This window comes from Xiphophorus couchianus, chromosome 8 (genome assembly GCF_001444195.1).
Source record: "Xiphophorus couchianus chromosome 8, X_couchianus-1.0, whole genome shotgun sequence".
NCBI lineage: Eukaryota > Metazoa > Chordata > Actinopteri > Cyprinodontiformes > Poeciliidae > Xiphophorus > Xiphophorus couchianus.
This window is the reverse complement of record NC_040235.1, coordinates 24,606,873-24,631,076: the sequence shown is the minus strand read 5'-3', so window position 1 is coordinate 24,631,076 and position 24,204 is coordinate 24,606,873. Positions and strand designations below refer to the sequence as shown.

Here is a 24,204-nt window from a genome sequence, read left to right as displayed (position 1 = left end):
TTCTACAAAAAAGATTAATGTGCTTAAACTGTAAATTAATGGACCAGAGATTGAAAAAAAGAAACAGAGGATAAACGGCTTTATTTCACTTTCAAAACAGGGCAGAAGAGATGCCACGTCACAGTACATTTACAGGCCGATCCCAAAGCGTTTAGTATGAACAACTTTACAAAAGTCCAAGTACATTCAGTTTGACCAAAACACAGAAAACTAAACATACAGGAAAATGTTTGCTTTCAGATTAAAAGAGCCTAACCCTGGCATTTTTCCAATGAGCAGCAGGGTGAGCAAACTCCTCAATCGCATCTTTCAGACAGAACGTCTGAATTCACAAGCTTAGGAGTAACCGGGAAAGAAAACGTAGCATAAGGGACAAGCCATATTTGTTTTCCATCACTACAAGCTAATGCAGTACAGAAAAACAAAAGTATTGAAAATCAGTAAAATAGAAATCTGCTAATTTGCCTCGATGTTACAGAGAGTAACATTCTTCCACATGACCAAGAAGAAAAAGCTGTAGTCCAAATATTTTTTTTTAATGACCTATTCAAATTGTGCCAGTGCAGAGCTTCATGTAACAAATCCCAGAAAAACTGACACTGATTGTGACACTTTTATTCTAGAGTTTGGAATATGCATTCATCTGTGGACAACACGACTAACCCCTCACCGGGTCCATTTGTTCAGTCAAAAACACGGCAAGACCAGATTTGAGTCGAACAAAACGAACGCACCCAAGAGGCACTTTCTACGTCTTCCTGCGACACTAAGGCATCTGGGCTCGAGTCAAAGCTTTGCAAACCATCGGCGGAAACCATGACAACTATTTACATTCGTAACAAAGCGCAGCCGCGGAGAACGAAAGCGCAACTGGAGCGGCGTTGTTCACACTTGCTAAATGTACAGCCGTTGTGATAATCTCTCGCTCCTCCTTCAAACACCGGCATGTCGGGTGGTTTCATTAGAGAAACGTACAGCTTCTGTCATCGGGCTCGCACGCTAACGGGAAGCCCTCTGGAGATTACACAGACGAGATGTGGGGGGGGGGAAATATATATATAATAATCGGCTCAAAATATGACATTATCCACACAAAAATAGTTCCTTGTTTCAGTCTAAAAACTAAGATTTTCTCTGTTTTGTTTGTTTTATAAACTTCTTTCCAGAGTTTCCAGACATTTAGATGCATCAGGGGAAGCAGATGCAGACCGTTTCCCCTTCACTCTGATGGGTGGAGAGTCTTCTCAGTGACATTATTAAATAATAATAATAATCACGTCTTGTCCAGTCAGCTTATAAACGTTCATTTTCTTTTAACTTGATTTTTTTTTTACAGATTATTGGTGTTCTTCTCTTCTCATCATGCACCCGCTCTATGTTTTAGCTACAAACCAGGACAAAAGAAAAAAAGAAAGACCGTCTCTTTTCTTGGAGGGATGCTGTTTGTCCCTCCAGTCCTTCTGGCGCAGATCTGACCTCATTTGTCGATCCTAAAAAAGATGGAGAACGGTGGTGGCATCATTCTGTAATGTATATGCAAATGTAAAAAACCCCATCTCAGACAGAAGAAAACTCATTTTTACCCGCATGTCTCAGAATAAGATGGGCTTGCCGCTGGTTTTTTCTTGCACGTAGGAAGTGAAGCGCTTGAGGAACTTGGGGTACTCCCTCTTAGCTACGGCCCTGAGTACGGAGGCCGGAGCCCAGCCCCCCGGATTCACTGCACACACACAACACATGGAAATATTTAAATTATTTATGGACTAATATCCAATTATTCCATCATTTTGACAATAAGTCAAAGATCTAAAATGGGGAGAGAAAAAGTTCCCATCAAGAGCTTGTGCTTAAATTTTCTGCATTCATAGATTTTTCTCCAATTAACACTCTTGTTTTATGGACAGTTTGCGTTTATTATTATTATTCACATTAGATAGCATAATTGGACTAATTTCTCCAAGATTTGTCTGGAAGCAATTAGTTTTCATTTATCTTGTGGCATTTTACTTTGGCTTCCTGTCCTGGCTGCCTTGGCAACCAGCAGGGTGGGTCTGGTTTCCTTGTAGTGTCAAATATAAATGTATTATTTGGTCGGAGTCTCTGCTGTAACTGGATACAGTCAGAACAACTGTGTGAACAGACAAAAAAACTATTTCTCGAAAGTATAATCGAGTGATTAGTTTGAAAAATGTTACCTTTTATTTTTCAAAATATAAACTTTTATTTTTAAAAATAAAATTAGCAGACTAGAAGTTTATGTTTAGAACTAGCACACACAAAAATATTACCGTTGGAAAAGATATAGAATAAGGTATAAACAAGGCAAACTAATACTGTACTCTAAATTAAAGTTGAAAATGTAAATATTAGAAATAATGACGTTAAATAAATAGATGAAGGTGTCAGAAAAACTAAAATCTAAATGCAAAATTTGAAAACAACAAAAAAATTTAATAGACTGTATTCATCACCACATATTTATTTATCATCTGCCGTGAAACTATTTAAGCTCTTACTGTGCATCGCTAACAGGCTAGCAGCTGATTGGTTACCCAGTAAAACCAATTATCTATATCTGAGCAACGTTAGTTGAGTTGACTGAATATATTCTGCATCTATGACATAGTATAGTTTTTTTTTTTTCATTTAGGTTATATATTTAATGTAACATACCCTATTCTCACATTGAATTTTAGTGGGCACATTAGAGTGACCAGTTACCGTTTTTTTATGATTATTTTTATTCACTGCATTGTGGCACTGATTGTCTTCCAGATAAATGAATATGCAGTAGTATTACCATTGGCAACATAGGTGATTTTGCACAGGATGTTGTCCCTGCCGATCTCTTTGTCTCCCTCTGGTGGACTGACCAGGGTCTGACAGATCATAGCGATGTTGATTTTGGCACGCACACACCTGCTGCTCGGCTGAACGAGGGAAGAAAACCAGAAGGTTACAGGAAGAACTCGGTTGTTGTGGTCTGTGGGACTTGGAGCGGATTTGGGTTCTGACCTGAGCCTCGTCGTGATCCACAGAGAAGTTGCACACCAGCCAGGTGTCGGGGTCGTTCTCGTTGTTGGCCAAAATCTTCCTCATGGAAGAAAGGTACAGCACGTCTCTCTGGGATGCAGGCCACACCCGCTGGAACACAGGTTAGCTCAGGCTTCAGATCTACAACACCAGGATGACTCGTTTGGGACTTGTTGCATCCTGGTCTCTGGCTCTTACCTTGTGCGTTTGGTAGATTATCGCTGCGCTGTCTGAAAGTCTCTCCACCACATTGAAGTTTTCAATAGTAGCTGCAGAAAGAAGAAAATAATAATTTTCCATTTCATTTCAGGAGCTGATTGTCTGAACACGGGGTTCATTCAGGGTGTTTTCACACCTGATAGTCCGGCGAGTCGTGAATGCACAATCAAACTCTGATACGGAGCAAAAACCTGGGTCTCAGCTCGGTTGAAGTGAACTCTCAACTAATTCAAATGCAAATGTGAATGCAAAACTGACCGGAGACAGCTAAAAAAGCTCCAGTCAGCCCTACTCAGAATGGGCAGGGCATTCTGGGTAAAATACAACCAAAACAAACGCGAAAGTCTAGCGCTAGGAGGAAAATGGCTCACTGTCTTTTGCCAAAGATGAAAGAGTAATCATACAACCAATAGAACTTAAGTCCACTCCATTTTTGTTTGCTTTTTGTGAAAAAGGAATTTGCTTCCAGTGTCTTCTTCAGAGAATTTTATGGCGTTTCCTTCGTTCTTGGAGCAGCGCCACCACAGGCGAGGAGGGTAAACAGGTTTTTTAAAGGGTTTGGTTCGTTTGACACCAAACCCTGTAACATACAGTACAGACCAAAAGTTTGGACACACCTTTTAATTCAATGAGTTTCCTTTATTTTCATGACTATTGACATTGTAGATTCACACTGAAGGCATCAAAACTATGAATAACATGTGGAAATATGCACTAAACAAAAAAGTGTAAAACAACTGAAAATAGCCCTTATATTCTAGTTTCTTCAAAGTAGCAACCTTTTGCTGTGATTACTGCTTTGCACACACTCTGCATTTTCTTGATGAGCTTCAAGAGGTCGTCACCTGAAATGGTTTTCACTTCATAGGTCAACCTGCCCTGTTAGGTTAATAAGTGGGATTTCTTGCCTTATAAATAGTCATGGAAATAAAGAAAACCCATTGAATTAGAAGGTGTGTCCAAACTTTTGGTCTGTACTGTATCTCACCAGCTGAAAATGTAACAAACGCTGCAGTCTACGGGACTGTCAGACCTCAGAGACTTACTTTCCCAGTCGTTGCGGTACATCGTGTCCCAAAAGTAGTGGCACACTTCATGACCTGTGACTCCCTTCACAGAGTGGGTGGCCTTCAAAGGATCCAACACAATCCCGTTTTCCTCCACTTCTCTCCTGTAAACCTGCGTTGCAAACATGTCGGGAAACCCTTTTTATTCCTTATACCAAACTTAAAATGAGCCTCTCATTTATTTATGCTTTTTGGAATACCATCACAGTTTCTGCGAATATGGCCTTACCTTCATCTCTCCCTCTTCTACAACCAGTTGCCAGTTGGCATCTCCACCGACATCCTGCAGCGAGTAGGTCATGTGATTCTGCACCATCTCCTCCACCTACAACACAAGGCAAGCGACAGGAAGAGGGAATGAATAATTTACATGCAACTAGAGGAGGAGGATTCTAAGGGATGGCGTCACCAAGTGATAAACAATAGGAACAACAACTGATACTCATTGAAACGTTAAAACCATCACCTTTTTGGATGGAGAGCATCTGAGGAAAGCAACATTTAAGTCTCATCTCAGATTCTCAGTTGTCTTGACTTGCCTTTAGTTAGGAGTATCAGACAAAAGCGGACTATTTAAAGACATTGCCTCATGAAAACGTGATGTCCAGTTTACACAGGGGAAAGAGGAAAACGACTGCAAGACTCGCTCAGTGGTTCCACTATGACTCTATTGACCATTTAATTGCGCAAATTGGAGTTCAGAAAATAAATCTGCTTAATGGAAACAAGATAATTTCAAAAAAACCTCACATTTTTTGATGAAAAGGTTTTTGTGTTAGGATGAGATGGCCTTTCGCCCGTATCAAAACTTTGCAAAACTGCAATGGAAACGTTTTTTTCCTCATCATGAGTCATGTGATCAACAACCGGATAAAAAAAATCAAAGAAGAAGACAGGAAGTGGTAGAAGGATAACGGCGCGGCATGTTTTTTAACAATTTATCGCGTGAACAGACTTGTTCACATGTGATTCTAATTGCTTTTTTTTTTTTATGTTGCTGCATTATCGACAAAGTTTTGTGCACATTTGTAATGGAAACGCAGCTGGTGATGCAACAGTAAAGATGGACAAAATGTGCGAAACGGGATTAGAGGAGGAGGAAAATGATTAAAGTATCTTGTAAGGAGAACAGTACTCCAACCTTATCGGAGAACCGGTGTGAGCCAGAGGTGGAGTAGATATCTTCAGGGGGAGGTGGGCTGGATCGCTCTATCCTCGTCTTCTCTGCCTGAGACTACACCCAAACAAACATTGGAACTTTAGTTGTAATCATGATAAAAACAAGAAAAAAGTGACAAATAGTTTTTTTTTCTGATGGTTTGTTTTACCTGTTCTTCAATTTTATCCTGTCTGTCGAGAGCAGCTTCCACCGCATCAAAAAATTCATCCTCATTGATTAAACTGTTTGGTCCTTCCTATTAAGGAGACAACTAAGTATTAACTCATACAAAGTCAGTTATTTCTATTGCACAATGGAGAAATATTACAATTATTTTACCTCATAATCTGGACCTCCAAAGTGAGACTTCTTCTTCAGCTCATTAAGGGCCGATTTATAGCTTTCCTCTATTCTTCTTCTCTTTTCCATTTCCTACAAAAACACACGTTACAGTTGCGGTAAAAGAGATTGGAAAGCAAAAAATCAAACGTGACCTTTTAGACTTCACAGCAGCCCAAATGTTACAGACCTTGTCCAGTCTCTTTTGCCAGCTGTCCTCTCTCTTTCCCATCAGGTCGATGCAGTGGGACAGAGTGGCTAAGATTCCAGCCGTGGTGGCCTTGAATGTGATGGCCTCGCCCTTGAAGTCTATTCCATTGATTCCCTTTGGATTCAAGGACTGAAACACTGAGCAAAGAGCAGAGAAATAAAAGCAAATGCTATGAATGACAATGACTTAGTTTATAGGATCAACATGTAAAGTTTTCTGTTGTGTGGGGTGTTTTATTCCTGGTACACGTTCCAGACAGGAAGATTATTTGTGGCGCACTGCCTCTAACATACATTACTGCCAAATGCGATAATGGTTAAAAAAAAAAAAGTTGTTTTTGGAAGATGGTGGAAGTTCACTTTGGCAATGCCATCTTTTGGATTTTACGTATATATAAAAATTTTATCCAAAACTCAAGAGAACTAGTTTTAGCTTCACCCAGTTAAAATTTTGTAAAAGAAAATCTGTTAAGTACCTTTTGCTAGAAAATTATTAATCGATTCATCCAATAAATAATCAATAGATCAGAAAAAACACTATTGATGTTAAGCAGAAAGGGCTGTGCTTTTCACATGATGATGTTGTAAGTATTTTGTTTATGCATCCGTTGCTACAAATGATCGTGTGTTCACTAAAGGAATGCTATGTTGTTATACTTTAGGCAATACAATGTTTATTTTCTCATGTAAAAAAGGAATTTAATTATTTATTAGCATACTTTAATGCATTTCTAATATATAAAAATGGTTCAAGTGAAAAATTTGCAGAATGTGCCATTTTTTTCCTGATTAATTGTCAAAAATAATTGATTAATCGATAACTGAAATAATTGCGAGTTGCAGCCCTATTAAAATTACAATAATTTCATAGCCTTTTACTGTAATTTTTTATACTGTGTCCAAAACAAAAAGATAAAATAGTCACTGAAGGACTTTTTAAAAAGAACAGTGAATTACTCACATTTTTCTTTGCTACCGTTGTTGTTGTGCAGAAACTCTCCGTCTGTGCGGGTGTTTGGGAAGTCGTCTTCATCGTCCTCCACAACTGAAACAACAAAGAAGGATTCAGGCTGGACGGCACAAACAGGTTATTTGCTACACAAAGTCTTTTCTTGTCAGCGTCCCTTAAGGTCAGCGTTTCTGGACAGGGTCATGCCTAGTGCCCCGAATCATAACCGACTGCACAGCACAACAGATCAACGGGGCTGACAGCACTCTGCTGCCCTGGACAACATGACAATGGTCTGGTTTCATCCTCAGAATGGAGAGAGAGTCGGAGAGGAAGACCGGGAGGGAGGTCAGGAGAACAAAAGCCGGGTTTCATTCATTGTGGTCGTCCAAGTGAAGACTGCCATCAACGAATGCTAAGCCGGCCAAGATGGAGAAACAGTGAGGGGGCTGATCGAATCACTGCTGTCTGAGTCACAAAACGCATTCCTTCCAAAATTTATTGCATATTTGTTCCTCCACAATATTTCAGTCCCTCCAAAATGTTGCGATGATTCTCTTTGTGATTGTTGCGGCCTAAAATTATTGATTTTGAGGCATTTTTCTTCCTGGAGGGGCTGATGTTTACAACATTTCGCTGTTAAGTGACAGGAACTCTTAACCTTAAGTTAGTTTGAAGCAACTTGTACCAATCTGTACTTTCCACAGCCATTGACACAGAAACAGTGGGTGGCCACCTAAAGGCTAACACATACATATATTATTGTGTAAACTGTTTATTATTGCTTTTTTATTGTCGTATTTAAAGTTCAAAAGCTCTAACTTTGTTGATTTTTTGGGGGCCAAAAGTAAAACTCTCTTATTTTTCTGAAGAAAAAGAAAATTGCATAAAAACAAGGTAGTAAATTACTAGGAGCAAATTAAAAAAATTACTAGTAGAGCACAATTTCCTGACCTCATATTTAACAAGAGAAATGAATATGCTTTGAATTCATGTTTATTGGATAAATTAATTTCATAGCTGACCGTTTTTAGAGCTCTACAAGTTACTCTGACCCTATAAAGCCCATGTTACTGTCACATTATTTTGCTTCTTAGTGGTTCTTACTTTTGTCTCTCTGCAGCTCGTCCTTGGACACATCGGCACAGCTATCAAAGTACTTCTGCAGCGTGTCCACCTGCCTGCACAAGATGTCTCTGAACGTCTCCATCTCGGCCAGCTTCTCTCGTAGACTGTGACCCTTCTGGGGAAAAAAATTAAATACAAATTATGACCCATATAGAGCCTTTGTAATCTGGATGACTAACTTTTTTTTTGGTGAAGTTCAGGGAATGCACCAATCATGATTTTCTTTTTGCGCCAATTCCAAATTCTGAAGAACTATGATGGCACTTGTTTTCCTAGCTTTTTCTGTTCTAGATAAATGTAGAGGTGATGAAATATCATTGTAAAAATAGGGTTTACTATTTAAAATAATTATAGACTTGCCATATTAAACCTGTTTTAGTATGTTATGTTACAATGCAAAAACAGTTTGTATATTTTACTGAATTTAGATGTTTAACTCTGGGATTATCAACTTTGCATTACTGTGCTCTTGTTGTTAGCTGAAAATCTGCCTCCCACTCTTTTGCCACCTCAACAAACAGCAAATATGTCTTAGAAAATACAGCTTACCAATAAATAGCTTCTTACATCTCTGCTCTCTGACTTTTCTTTTTTTTTTTTTGTCCTTTTTTGAAAGATCTGATCGATCCTAAAAATAGTCAACTTTGAGTAGGTGCACGGAAGAGCGCACATACTGGAAAAAACATCTGAGTTTTCACTTCAGAAGAGTAAATACCAATTTAAAAATCTGTCACCTTGAAGGAGGATGTGGAGGTGGCAGAATAGCCACTAGTGGCTGACGTGAGCGAAAGCATGGAGCCGTGTCTTCGCAAACTGGACTCGGACCCATACCCAGAATCTGCCTGAGAAACATATGAAATAAAAAATATTGATTATTCAGGTATCAGATTTAAGTTGTGTTATTGCATTGCTAACTTTCTTTTGTTTAAAATATTTTATTACTTCTGCTAGCTTTCTAGCATAATTTACAGTTCCAGTATTAAATACTAGTCATCTTTAAGTTGCGATAACAAAAAAATAAATAAATAAAAAATGCTGACTACATTTGGATGTTTTTTTCATGAACATCTGACAGTATGAGGCGATATCGAAACACCTTTCCTGTTATACAACAGCCTGGCTTTAACATCAACAGCCCTCTGACAGAACAAGAGGAAGGTACACATAGAAACACAGATGAGTCCAGTTTCTGCCACTAGGGGGCAGGATGTGCAAACGCACATGACTGGGGATTTAGAGGAGATGGAGGTAACTATCGGTCAATGACCAAAAGTAGCTCACATGGATGTCAGAGAGTGGTGCTTGCCCTTTATCCAGCATACTGCTGCCCTAGAGACTGATTTAGTGTTTGCATAGAGAACCCCTGATCTATTAAAACAGGAAAAAATAAAAAGCAAATAATGATGCATGATTAAAAGGAGCATTTATCATATGCTGGGTCAGCCGTAGTAGAGCTCCAACTCTGCAATAACATGCTAAGATGCACCAAAGCAGACTATGAGCAATGGTAATGACCACACTTTCCATAACGATAAATGTTTCTGTTTGAGGCATAAGAAAGCATTGTAGTTTCTCACAAACCAGAAAATACAGAGAGATTTATGTTTTTGCATTATTATTATTATTTTTCAGTCTCTGGGAAGCGAGTGTTGTTTCCTGTTTAAAGGTCGCAGGTCATTCTGGTGTTTGTTGTGTTCACGTTAATGTTTTGGGTCTCCCAGGCGACCCTGGCTGGTCTGAGTAATGGTGGCTGGGAAGGAAAGTGCGGGGCCTCTAGAAGGTTTTCAGCAGTGAGTCATGAGGGGAGGGATGACTGTGCAGAGCAATGCTGCTTGGATAAGTGGGGGGAGAAAAGAAAGGGGTTTCCCCAAAGCGGGTGCCGTATGTGGGCAGCATGTGGTCGTGATGTGAACCTTCACTTTCTGTCAGACAGACCAGGTCTGTGGTAGGAATTTTAGTTTGACTAATGGTCAAACTTTCTGGGTTGGAAATGCTGTAAAGGGTTTATTAAAAGTATTCACAACCATGACATTTTTTTCATATTTTGTCACAGCAAAGCTACACATTATAATGGAGTTTATTGTTGTTTTTTTTTAAAGGGCTGTATTATGCATTTTCCAGGCACATACTGCCATTTCATAGCATAACTATGTTGTTTTTAGTTCATAAAAAAACGAAAGTTTACTTTGTAATCTGACACCTTGAAATTGGGCCTCTGTCTCTTTAAAAACTCCTGCTCTTTCTGAAACTCTGCCTTCAGGAAGTCATCACAACATGACTCCACTATTAACACTTTAACAACGTTTTTATCAGCGCTGCACTGAGAAGTAGCTCCTATGATAAGCTCAACAAATGCACAATTCTACCAGGTGTTTGCTAATTGCTACTGGCTAGTCCGAAGGAACTGAGTGGGGGAGTCGTGGGAGAGAGATGCTCTGTGTGTCGGAAGCTCAGAAGATTGGAAACTGCAGCTCTGAGGAGGAGCTTCGTTGTCAAAGGTCCACCCAGGTGTTTTTCACAGCTGAATGGTTGCCACAGGAGATTAAAGGATTTCTTAAAAATGCAAGAAAAATGTAAGGCAACACTACAGGTTGTTTGTGATGAGGGAATAACATTCTAAAATAATGGAAAGCTCAAACAAGTCATAATGCCCCTTTAAGAATTTTTGTATGCGACTCTTATAATGTACCATAATGTTTGCATTGTGGGGAACATTTGTGCTACATGGATTTGTATTCTTTTTTGACATTTGTAACCTGGTGTGTTTTTATTGATAAAAACATACTTGTTTATTATTATTCTGTTTTTGGTGGAAGAAACTTGTTAACTTGTCTGTATTACTGTGCAATATTTTGTATTTATGTTGATTGTACCCTGAGGGTACAGTTAACAAGCTGGTATGTGTTTAAATGCGCACAGACTCTTTGGAACAAACAAACTTTTTCGGAAAGAAAAATCTGAAAAGGGAGCTGTTGTTTTGTACTTTAGTGTCAGACCAAAACTAGATAGGTGATATTTCCATGTTTCTGAAAGGGTTGGGTCATCGGGTTTCTCTTGTTGCTCATCAACAACAGGAACTAGAAGCTGCTCCTTTTGTCAGCTACCCTAAATAAAAATGAAGACGGCACATTTCACACTCCCTTCCTCACCAGGTTGTTCACCCTTTACACCAACAATGAATCTGCAGAACAATAACGAAATAATCAAAACTCATGCTGCTCAGCTGGACTTTTTCCGTTCCTTGCCACCTCAAAAAATCTGGGATTAAACTGCTCAATTATTAATACATGATTACGCAGTTGGTTTGTTATTAATATTTGATCAATGCTTGTTATCAACAGTGAACAAAGCTAAAGACACATAGTGACAGAACTCCTCCAGAACTCCTCAAACGCACCAGTGGTGAAGGGATGATTATTGTTCCCTGGATTCCTCCCTTCTGTCTCCTCCCTTCTCTGATACTCTAACAGAAACACACACACACACACACACACACGGTGAACACACACATTCACAAATCCAACCAATGTATGATATGGTACCAACTTGGCTCTGGTGTTTTGTTGAGGTTGGCTGCGTGTGTGAAGGAACTTACCCTGTGTAGCTCGATGAACTCGATCCACTTGTTTCGGCGCTCGGGGTCTTGCGCTCGCAGGTACCACACGCTGTCGTTCACGCTGATGTCCAGCCGGCACTCGTCAAACTCGTGTGGCTAAACACAGAAGAAGAAAAAAAAACACACACAAAACAATAAATAGGTTAGTTACTGGGCCTTGTTTTGTTAATTAGATGCATGTCTAAATGATTTATATGACTGTAATCCAGAACCAGACCCAGTGGAGTGGATGGAGTTTGGGTGGCATTGCCCATCCACAGCCCTGGAAGCATTTTTTTTTTTTAAACCTCAGAATGGCCAACTTTTTATTATTTCTATCTTGATTTTAAACGTTAAGGCTCCCACACTTCCTGTACCTGTGCCCTCAGACACCAGCACCTTTTTTAACCGTTACAACTGTTTAATCCATTGTTATTGTGTCGTAGGAGGTTTTTTACGAGCCGCCTTTAAACGCAACATGAGGGTTAAGATGCTGCCGCTGGTTTTACACCTGTGTTATGAAGCAGTGACGGAGACCTGCTGCTGTTGTACAGTCGATGGACAATGTTAGCTAAATGATTACATCCATGCCATATCATGGATATATTACATCCATATATCATGTTAAGCTCGTTAGCGAGTGCAGGCTACTAATGTTATTTATGTTGTTATTTCTGATTGATTTTGAATTTAAAGACATTTACTGGAAACATTAAATTCTTAGATTTCTGCAATGTATGAGCTAATGTTTATGCTAATCTGAACTCAACTACTCAGCATTTTCTACATGTCCCTGTATACATAACTACTGTCAATTTTGCATTAATTAATTAACATGGTTATTTTACTTGAAAGGCTACATAAATGTTGTTCAGATATACAGTGTTTTGGAGAAGTATTCATAGCCAAAGAACTTTTTATTTTCTTCATTTATTTGTATTTTTTTACAGTAATAAATGTACTTCATACGTGCATTTTGCGGCTCATTAACATCTCTTCTGCCAAACGACTTTTTGTTAATTGTGATGTACATGTAATGCATCGGAATCGGTTCCTTAATCTGACTTTAACTGGAAGCACACAAAAAACAAAACACTCCATTACTGGAACTTGAAATGTATCTTGTAAAGCTTATCTTTGATCCTTACAGCATTCCACTGACAGAAGCAGCTATTTTGCAGTACAGAGCGCGTTTCTGAGCACCACTGTAAATCTGTACTGTGTGCCGTGTGTGTGTGCGTGAGGGCGTGTGTGTGTGTGTGTGTGTGTGTGAGCTCAGAGATAGAGGAGAGGGAGGAAGAGCAGTTATCTATTTAGCATTCAGAAAATAAACTGGGATGTTTGAAAGGACAGCTCTACCGTTGGCACCAAGGTTAAACTGCAGCAACAGAACAGAGTGATTTACGGTCGAGACCCTGGCGTGTTTAAGCACAGTCATGGACACAGAGAGGAAATGAAAACTGAACACACATACACTTTATTAGCAACTGTTAGCAAGGAGGGAATAAAAAGCAAAACTACTGTAAACGTAAAAAAAAGAGGGACAGTGACTGAAATACTGCTGTTTAATTTAATTAATGTCCCTTTGGGATCAGAAAGGTGTTTTTGAATTGTTTTGGATTCATTTTACTGAGAAAGTCACTATGACAAATATCAGCGGTCCTTGTTTAATCATTGCTATCATCAGCTTTACATCTTAGCAAATCAATAGAATATTGACAACATTAAAATGATACTAGATGCTATTTCAGATATGCTGTGTGAGACAAGAAAGTCCATTTAATCTTTAGCATCCTTGCAGAGATGCAGGAAGGGGAAGAACAATCGAGGAAGGAAGCAGAGGTGACGGATCCACAATCGCAGCACAAATCTCCTTTTGTGCTGACATGTTAAAAATAATAGTACTAGCTGGTTGCAGTCAGAGAAGACGTTGGATGTGCACTGTGGTGGAGCATTTGGTCGCTAGGTAACGGTGACAACATTTGTGCTGATTGATCATCTGTGGATGGCATGGTGATAAACATCATGGACTGTAAAGCGTAGCTGGCGGACAAAGAGCCTTTTGCACATACAGTCGCATTGCAACACCACACTGTCACGGATTTTATTGATATTTTATGGAGGAGAAAAACTATTATTGTGTTCAAGTAGTTCTAAAAGACGTTAGCCTATTAGCGAAGCTATTCAAGCCTAAATTAGCAGATCATTGCTAATCATGTAGCAGCAGCACAGACACCTCCAACGCTAACTCCAGCGTCCACAGTTCACATTTCTAAAGTAGTATTTATGTCTATTTATGTAATAATTCAACAGCAAAAATAGTTTTTGAATTAAATATGTTTCTTATTTTGTCAATATATGGATTTCGATTAAAATGAGTTTAATTACAATTAATTAATTACAGACCCTGCAATTAACTTGATTAAAATTTTGATCAAGTCCTACCTCTAGTAAAAGCATTTGAGACCAATGTTTATTTTATTCTTTTTTCGCCTGGTATTTTTACGCTGCCTTTTACATAAGATCCCAATCAAAAGTGAAAAAATTGAAAGGGGTATGCAGACTTTTGCAAGGTACTGTAAATGCACAGGAAGTAAAATCTAACACTAATAAAATACAGGAAAATAAAAACAAAATCTACTATAAAAGGCGACAAGATATTCCAAAAAAACGCCTTTATTAATCTGTATATAGCTGTTGCACAAGTTTAAAGTGTAAGGAGTTACCCAGAAGAAACGTTGGTCTTTAAGGTACAAGGAAACAATCTGATTAATTCTTTTTAATGTAGAAATACACATTTCAGACATATATCAGTGGCTGAATTGGGACATGCTCCTGAGTAAAAAGGAAACAAATGAAATGAGGAACACATGCGAAGCAGGAAGCGATCCACAATAATGCCCATCTGACTCGCTTTGCAATGCCATTAAGCGTTACGCCCTCAAAACTGAATGAGGAAAGAGGACATTGTGACCATGAGGGAAGGTTTAAGAGATTTAAAACTCTTGTTTATCGGCAGACACATATCAAGTGGGAAGGAAACCTCACTCGTCCTCCCATTAAACATCCCCCTTTAGCTCACATCTAATTAGTATTAAAATAATTTAATGCTAGGCTCTAACTTTCTCCACATGTATAGGAGGAAGTCAGGTTTGAACATTAGATGGAAGGTTTTCAACGATACCTTCAGTCTTGGTCGTGCTCGGGTATTTAGCGCAGGAAGTAGCATGATCCAAAAAAGTTAAATGATGACGGTAGGACATCTTGACCCAAGTCTCTGTTCTCTTCAGACATAAACTTCCTACTCGGCTTCAAAAGAACCCCCTCCTGTCCTCTCCCATCAAAGGGAGAGGACAAGACGGCGTCTTAAAGCAGCGTACGTGTCTGCAGTCACAAACAAGCGAAATGACAGAAACCAGAGTGGCTGAAATGGTTAAGGAACACAGACACACAGAGTTTAATAAATGATCTAAACTTTATAATTATTATCTTGAAAATTCATTCAAACCTCCTAAACATTTTCTTATATTAAAACCACAAACTTTAGTGTATTTTATTGGATTTTGATGTGACAGACCCATACAAGTAAGTTTAAGAAAAATCTAAAAACTGTGCTGGTAGTTTGTATCCAAACTCTCTGGATCACTTAAATTAGATACAAATCCTCCTGGGTGTGTTTCCATCAGCACCTCAGTCATGTTAGATTGAGAGCATCTGTGAACAGCAATGTTTGATTCTTGCCACAGATTCTCAATTAATTTTAATTCTGGACTTTGATTGGGGCATTATACTGAACGCTCTGGCTGTAGGCTGTAATGTAATACTAGGACCTCAAAAAAAAAAAAAAAAAAGTACATTTCTGCCAAAAACCTCAAAGTTTGAGACCAATTTCAGAAGTTTTCAAGAAAAAAAGACTTGGAAAACTTCCAAGTTTTTTCTAGTAACTTTGGAAACTCAAACGTCTCTGAGATTGATCTTGAAAATTCTGACATTTTTGACTTTTCAAACTTTTAAAAAAAAAATTTTGGCACAAATTTATTCCTATATTTTCATTATCTACAATGACCCTAATACACTGCCCTCACTATGGGTCACAGTGAGGATTGTGGGTTCCTGGTGATCTGCGGTATTATTTGCTTCCTCCTAATCCCGCTTTAATCCACAACTCATTTTTTAACTTAAAAAAAGTTGCCATGCATAATTTTTCTTCCCCTTCAATTTAACAACTTTCTATTGGTTTATCACACAAAATCACCAATAAGAAGCATCAAAGTTTGTGGCTGTAACATGAAAAAAATGTGAAACAGTGAAAGTGATATGAATACTATCCAAATGATTCAGGCTTCTCCATATGACAAAGCACGAGGAATATCCTTTTGCAGAATGCAGAACACTAAAATGGGATCATTACAGCTCTACAGGAGGGAGCAATGAGTCACCAAGAGGTCAAAGAGAAAGACGCCAGAGCAATCTCCACACACACACATTCACACTGAGGTTTGTTTATCTTGACCCCTGTTGTGAGGGGAAGTGCTATGAGGAACAATCACATTTCCTGGCAGAAGACACGTCACATATTTCCTCAAAGCCTTGCACCGAGTATATCTGACTTCTATTTCATCTCTTGTTTTTTTTTTCCCCCCATTCTGCGAGTCTGTTTCAGAAACGTCCAAACAATCCAGGTCGAATCAGCCACAGATGGAGCCAGTCTGTGTTATTCACCAATTCCACTGAGGGGAGAAATTACAAGTAGGCCAGAGTGCTCCCGTTAGCTGACCATGGAGCTAAAAATGGCAGCGGCGGTTGTCAGGGTTTTGTAGAAACCGTTGCAAACTTTTTCTTTTTTTGGCATCAACAGAAACATTCACAATCACAGAAATTACCACAAAAAATAAAAATAAAAACCTGAAATGCCAGCAAAAACTCTTCAAACTATAATCTCAGTGATTTTTATGACAGCCATAGTTTTGTAAACATTCAGAGGAACAGTATTATGTATTTTCCAGGCACATGGTGCAATTTTACAGGATAATAAAGTAACTATGTTAACTTCAGTTGTTATAAAATGCTATATAAATATATCAAACATGACTTCATAATTTAGCGCCTTGAAATTGGGCCTGTGTGTTTAAAACCTCCTGCTCTTCATGAAACTCTGCCTTCAGGAAGTCATCACAACATGGCTCCTCTATTATTCCTTTAACTACATTTTTACCAGCGCTGCACTGAGAAGTACTGTAGCTCCTATAATAAGCTCAGCATGTTTGCTAATTGCTGCTGGCTAGTCTGACGGAGCTGAGTAGGGGAGGAGCTTCGACCTCAAAGGTGGAGCTAGGCCCCCCCAGAACGGTTGAATGGTTGTCATGGGAGATTAAAGGATTTCTAAAACACGCGTGAAGGAATCAAGGCAAGACTCTAGGTATGTTTTTGAAGAGGGAATAATATTATTAAAAAAATACATAATTCTTCCCCTTTAAAAAACATTTGTATTTTGATACAAGCTTCTTAAAACAGGTTTTGCTTGCTATATGTGGTTTTTATTAGTTTTCCTGTATTTATGTATGAAATTGTACAAATGTTTGTATTTTGTGTTGTTTTTTTGTTGATGGAAATTAGCATTTTTCTAAATCCAGTGTATTTAATATGCACTGTAAGTCAAATGAATAAATGTTAAAACTTAAAACCACTGACCAACGTCCAGCCTACATAACTCACAAGTGAACCCCATCTTATTTGGAAACTTGCTACCCTAATTTAAAAATCAATTTCTTCGACACAAAACAGATTCAGACCTGAAAACGTTTTTTTAAAAGTTTACACTAACATTTCTAGTCTACAACTAAATAAAATATGTATTGCAAAAACAACTATTATGCTCAAAAAAGTTACCATTACCAGGCGTAACATTTCAGTTTATCTGCTGCCGACGGGTGGAAAGTGGAGCGAGAGGTCAGGGCCACAGAGCAACACATGGGGGTTAATATTTACACATGCTGGGGAAAAGATAAAGCTGAACAAATACAGCCAATAGCCAAGCCTGCTTTTCAGTGCCTGGAAACAGTCCTTTATTAATTTCCCTTCGTCACCAGACTAAAAAGACACATACTGGGTTTCTGTCAGGAAAAAATACAAACAGAAAGGCCCACCACACTATTCAACTAGTTTTAGGTGAATCTTTAGATGCTTGGAAATGTAGTACAGAATGATGGGATAAGCTTGTGGGGCTTAACCTCGATCACTACGTCATGCTAGCAGTCTGCTGCTACATTTCCAGCTTTATCCTGTGCCGTATTACAGCACACTGAAAGTGGTGGCCGTTTCCAAACAAGCGTTGCCACATGTTCAGAACACGCCACCTGATGTGTTGCTCGTCATCAAGCAGAACTGAGGACATAAATGAGACTTCTTAGTGGATGTTAAAAACGGTTGGAGGCCACCTGCAGTTTGAGAAGCTTCCTGTTTGAGATTCAAGAGTTTATAGTGTGAGAGTGAGACGGACTGGCATGAAGGAAGAAACGTCTGTCTTCAGTTTAAAAAATGCTGAGGGCCCATGAGAGTATTAGGGCCATACACAGGAAAAATAAAATTAAGAGAATAAAGTTGTAATTTTACCAGAATAAAGTCATGATTTTATGACTCTGGTAATTTTATGACTTAGTGAAAAATGGCAGGCGTTTTAATAAAAAGCGACCCAAACCCTGCTCAATTTGTTAAATCAAGGCCAAAGGAATTTGAAAACAAGATTCCTCTCTTTTAATGCAACAAACATTTAAAATCCTTTTTAAAAATTTGAAGCTACAATCAATAACATCCCTTTCCTACAAAAAAAAAATAAAAGCTGAACTACATTGATTTTAGTGGGGGGTTTTGTTTTGTCTTTTTCTTGCAGTAGACGGTACTCACGGTAATCACAGCTTTGCTCAGGCAGAGGGAACCCCGGCAGCCGTACTCGGTCTCATCCTGGGACTTGTAGTAGCTCAGCGTGTTGTTTTTCAGCACCACCCAGCGATCCTGCCAGCCATGGATGTAGTTTGTCCACTAAAAAGAAAGAGAAAAAAAGACACAAAATTATAGATAAACAGCTACTATATTTAAAATTTGAGAGCCAAATTTGAGCAAACAATTAAACTGGGGCACTTTAGTTCACTGAGCCTGGCCTCAAATAACATAATGATACTTTAAAATGTCTCGTACCTTTGTTTACATGTGTTACATGTGAATGAAAATGCTATATTCAGCCCATTGCAACAGTAGTCACACCTGGGTTTTTTGTTGTGTTTTTTTTTTTTCTTGCATTACAACCGTAAACGTCAGTGTACTTTCTTTGAATTTTGTGACAGATAAACACAAAGATGACTTTGATGGGGGATTAAAACAATTAAAAACATTCAATGATTTTTTACCACTACATGCAAAAGCCAAACAAGGAGCTGGATTATGCTGAACACAGTAATACTGGAAGATAAGATGTGAATCTGTAGTAAGACTTGAATTGGTTCTCACAGCCGTTCTCCATCTAATTTGATTGTGATTCACATATTTATCAAGCAAGAATTGGTAAACGTTTCAGTCTGTAGATGTGTCAAATCTAAAGATTCTTACATTTATATACCAACTTTGTTGATCTACAAACTAAAATGCAAGTAAAATACATGCAGACTGAGGATTTTGGGTTGAACATGGCAGAACGTGATGAAGCCTGATGGAGTTGAAATACTGCAGTATGTGTTTATGAGTTGGTTGCGTTTCCCAGGAACATCACATGGGCTTTCATGCAGCGCACAGAGTCATTCATTTCATTTGAATCTAAGACAGGCATCTTCACTTCCTCTTTTCAAATCTCTTTTAAAAACTTTTTTTTTTCCATTTTGAGTTGATAAGTTCTTTTTGCCTTTAATCTGATGTGTGTTTTGAAATGTGAGCGTTTTTAATGTTTTATGCCTCGACTTTTATTCCATTATTTGTCTTATTTTTGACCAGCAAATTGGTCATACTTTAAATGTACTTTATCAACAAGTTGGATTTGGCTGAAACTTTTTTCAGTACAACTTTTGAGATTTTTGTGACTCTATAGTGGGATTTAGATGATGGGCAGAGAAAAAAGGTGAATATATGCAGGGAACAACTGCTTTAGATTTAACATACTCTACCTCTGAGCCATGTGGCGTCGATTAATCATTAGTCCTTACCGTAGTTATGACGTGCGTGGGGCTCAGACTGATCAAACAGGTGAGCTCCACTACATGTGGCTTTGCCTAATCTTACAATATGCTTGGTTTGCAGGTCAGCCTGCAATCTGTTTGGAGATAATCAGCGCATGGTGAGACTGATACCCCATTAGTTTCCTGGCAGCTTATCGCATCAAAACTGTGGTCAGCCTGCGCAAAACTGAGCTTAAGACAACAGAATAGAGGCACATGGGGGAAAAAAAACAGCAGTGAGCTTCAAATGTTTGACACTTTGACACAGAAAAAAAGCAGAACAGAGGCTAACAACCTGTTAGTGTTGTTTTAAAGGTGACACACTCACCTATATAGGCAATCCCTTACTGCAGCTCGCTATACGCCTGTCGCAGTGAATCAGTTAATCGCATGATGAATTAAAACAAACTCAATCTCCATTTGCATGATGAATCGTTTTCCTCTTTTTTTTTTTCTACAAAAACTATCTGACAAAAGTCTTCCGTCTGGGACCTTTGGCTCAGCTAGCCATTTTTTATTTTTTTTGAAGGACAGTTTTGCTTCATAATTTACATGATTTGTTGTTTCTGTTTTGTTTATTTTGGATATTTAAAATGTCTTCCAGTTCCAGAGTTAAAGGTTCATTAGAATTTAAAATTTGTTGATATTTGAGAATGCAATTTTGCATTATTATGCCATTATCATTATATTACTGGAAAATGGTTTCAGAACAACAATATTATCGTTTATCACAATAACTTCTGGGGCAATTTATCGTCCAGCAAATGTTTTACTGCGACAGCCCTACGTAACTACAAAGGCAATATCTACAGTATGCCATCTACTCATACCTAACAATGCAATTTGAGTGTTTTAATTGTATTTACAGTAGGGCTGAAATGATTCATCTGATTAAATGATTATTGAAGTAATTTTCAACTACTTAATTAATTGATTAATTGTTAACAGACTAAACAAAAAACACAATTCACTAGAAAAAAAACAAATAAAAACATCCTCCGTCTGTAAATACATCTTACCCAAAATTTCTCAAGTGTCAGTTTTAGCTTCACCTGTTTCAAAGCAATACTATGTTATTGTGTTTTAGACAATGAAATGTTCATTTTCATGTTAAAAAGAGGAATTGATGGGGTTAAATGAAAAATCTGAAGAATATGACAATTTCTTTATCTGATTAATCAATTAATCTAATTAGAATAATCGTTTACTAAAATAATCGTGAGTAGCAGCCATAACCTACAGCAGACATGAAGCAGGGTTGTGACATGGATCTCTAGTAAGCCCTTAAGCAGCACAACAACCACATGATTAGCAAATATAAAAGACTTCAGCCATAGGTTTGGCTTACCTTTATTTTTCTGTGCCTACTTTAGCTTCTACAATTGTTCGTTCTACAAAATCTGAATACATCTGTTTATAGGCAAACGTCACATGAAAACACTGTGCCATCCCTGGCACTGCAGTTTTGTTTTGTTTTTCCATGTTGGACAGATATTTGACTACAGGCCTCCCAGACTGTGTGAAAAAGTACGGAAGTTTTTACAGACCCGGAAAAGTTTCACTCCCTGTCCAAATATCTAAACATTTTATTTATCTGTTGTTTGTCTATTACAAATCCATCAACACACCCACCTTTCCTTCATTATACATCCATCCTTCCTTCATTAAGTAAAATCTACAAGGATATGGGCCCCTGGGCTGCAGGTGGTTTTGGTGCATTATCTAATACAGGAAAACACTTCTACTAATGCAATTTACAATGCATTAATAGGAGGTCCTATACATGAATTGATGCATGGTAGATTTAATACCTCCCTTGAGGTAGCAGTAGCTCCATGTAATTCCCAAAGAAATTACAATAACTTCATAGTTTTCAGATATTTGAGTATTGCTTATGTTCATAAAAATCTCAAACTATTAATACAAGTAATGAGTTTAATATAAAATGCAATGCAAAAAAAAATAAAAAAAAATAAAAATGGGACTAGTACTTTCTAATGTCTGGGCCACTATATATTTATCAGTCACAGAGGTGGGTGAAATGGACTTAAGAATTTTATTGTAATGTTTTGTAGTAGCACCAAAAAAAAGATCAAAACGACTATTTATTGCTTCTGTCTTAGGTTTGAAATGCTGTTCTTACAAAACGTTCATATACAAAATGTGTTTTTTCGGGACTCCTCTTACTTATAGAAGTGTGATTTAAATCACTAAGCTGCAGAAAGTATCTGTGTTTATTATATTTTGGAATTTACTGTTTTTTATTGGTGAAGATAGTGGAGAAAATAGCAAAAAATAACATTTCCAATGATATTTTTATTTAACCTCACTGATTGAAATTTATCAAGACATCTACAAATCAAAATACAGGATAAATGCCCGTCCTGGTCCCTCCCTCAGTTTATTAGCCCACTGTCCATCCATAAGTTTATTACACATTCATCCTGCCACCCATTATCCATCAATGCATTATCAATCATTTTTGATCATTCTTCATCTATCCATTTTATTCATCTATCCATTTTATTCATCTGTTCATTTTTTTTTTTCAAACTCCTACAGGATTTAAAAAGCCATCCATCGTCCAGCATCGATGCAATCATCATTCTTCCCATCTTACTCTGTGGTTTTTGCATGTCCCACTATAATAGTGATCTTTCTCGGGAAATTTGATCTCGGAAAACTCCGAAAATAAGATTAATCCCTCCCTACTCACTGGGGAGCTAAGAGGCATGGCAGCAAGGTATATATTGCATAGACAGCTCATGTAAGGGCTCTGCTCTGGGATCACAGGGGATTACCAGTCCCACTGTTGTTGCTGCAACTCCGAGACAACCCTGCCCAGAAACAGACGGGCTATGATTTGTCATCGCTGTGACTTAATTTCCCCACTGATGTGAACACGCGCCTTCCTGGACTTTGGCAGTAATGGTACTCCCAGCTGGTAATGAAACTGAATGAATTGGGTAATGTGTGGTTTGTAGGGAAACGCGGCTTACCTTACTGAGTACTCCGCTGAACTCGACGACGCCAACCGGGTGCCCGTAGTCCTCTCTGGGCTCCATGTCCTCCTCCGAGCCGGAGGAGTTCCAACTTTGGTTGTCTGACATTATTTCTGGATACAACAAACAAACCCAACGAGGCAAATGAAAGTCAGAGGAAGCAACAGTTCAAGAATCCATGCTGGGCTGCTGTCGACTGATTAATAGCTCCGCGCGCTCGGCGAGTTAAGCAAAAAAAAAAAAAGATAAAATAAATACAAAATAGCCGGGAATAGAAAGAAGAGTAGCTCCCAGCGGGCAGCGTCTGCTAGCTTCAGAGGTTTCCAGCCATTCAGTGGTCAGAACAGCGCAGGTAATGAAACCATTAGCCGAGCGATAGCTGTCAACTCCGCTAAACAGACTCTCCTCTTCGGCGGAGAGTGGCACAAATGAATAAAATTAAATTAAAACGCGTTGAGGGCACGCTTCGCTGGTCACGAACGATACGTCGCGGCCTCTCGGAGGAACGCAGTGTCCCCGGGTTTGTTTTGTTTGTGCTCCGAAAACCTTTGACAGCTCTAGTCCCCCTCCGCCACGGCTTGAAGGAGCGCGTGTTCCAACTTGTGTGTTACGCAGGGGCGCTGGCCCCCGAGTGACGTCACCAAATCCACTCCTAAATAGGAAGCAAGCCCCTCCCCCTTGTTTATGGTTCTCAAAATAAGTCGGAAATGCGCGAGAATACGCCAAGATTTACTAGAAGGGACTCAAGAGGACGAGTGGCAATGATTACAAAACACAAAAGACAGAAAATGTTGAGAGAAATGCGTCACGTCCTAACCTTTCTGTATTTCAGGAGGATTTTTGTTTGATTGACATACACGAAGTGGCGCGTAATAAAATTGAAGGACAGAAATTCAAAAACGACGTCTCAGAAATAAAAAAATATATAAAAGCTTTGCATTGAGCTCGACATTCTTTTCAATTGTTTTACTGAGAGCAGTATCCTTATTATTTAAAGTACATTAACAGTGCTCCCTCTGAACTTCCAACACACTGGTCAGAACATGCTATTTTAAACCTGTCCTCAGTTTTAGAGTTTTAAAAAATGTACGAGATACTAGCAAGACACTCGTTTCACTTATTTCAGAATTAAAAGGCAGCCACTAACATAATTTACTTAATTTTAAAATTGGTTAAGAGGAGGGGAAAAAAACAGTCTGTGCTCTGATCACATGGGCTGAACCTTGTGGCACATAAGCAGGAACTACAAGTATCATGACTTTTTTGAGTTAAGCACTGCTGACCTCTGGTTCATAAAAACAC

General features: G+C 38.5%; 1 protein-coding gene across 5 annotated transcripts; it reads right to left on the bottom strand.

Annotated features, from left to right (window-relative positions):
* Window positions 1–67: 67 nt before the first annotated feature.
* On the bottom strand, window positions 68–23,500 carry LOC114149007 (collagen type IV alpha-3-binding protein-like). Of its 5 annotated transcripts, none has more exons than XM_028024544.1 (18): window positions 22,900–23,499; window positions 18,603–18,737; window positions 11,700–11,816; window positions 11,502–11,567; window positions 8,839–8,946; window positions 8,084–8,219; window positions 6,989–7,072; window positions 6,008–6,165; window positions 5,818–5,910; window positions 5,648–5,734; window positions 5,461–5,553; window positions 4,549–4,644; window positions 4,299–4,431; window positions 3,232–3,302; window positions 3,016–3,144; window positions 2,801–2,930; window positions 1,584–1,720; window positions 68–1,490 (listed from the first exon to the last, which is right to left on the bottom strand). In XM_028024544.1, exons 1-17 carry the CDS (start codon window positions 23,008–23,010, stop codon window positions 1,593–1,595), a joined length of 1,875 nt encoding a protein of 624 aa, XP_027880345.1. In that variant the 5' UTR covers window positions 23,011–23,499; the 3' UTR covers window positions 68–1,490; window positions 1,584–1,592. The 5 variants fall into 5 exon arrangements, with proteins under 5 accessions (XP_027880345.1, XP_027880344.1, XP_027880346.1 ...); XM_028024543.1 differs by having other exon boundaries at window positions 1,588–1,720; XM_028024545.1 differs by having other exon boundaries at window positions 1,588–1,720; window positions 8,084–8,216.
* Between the last annotated feature and the right edge of the window lie 704 nt (window positions 23,501–24,204).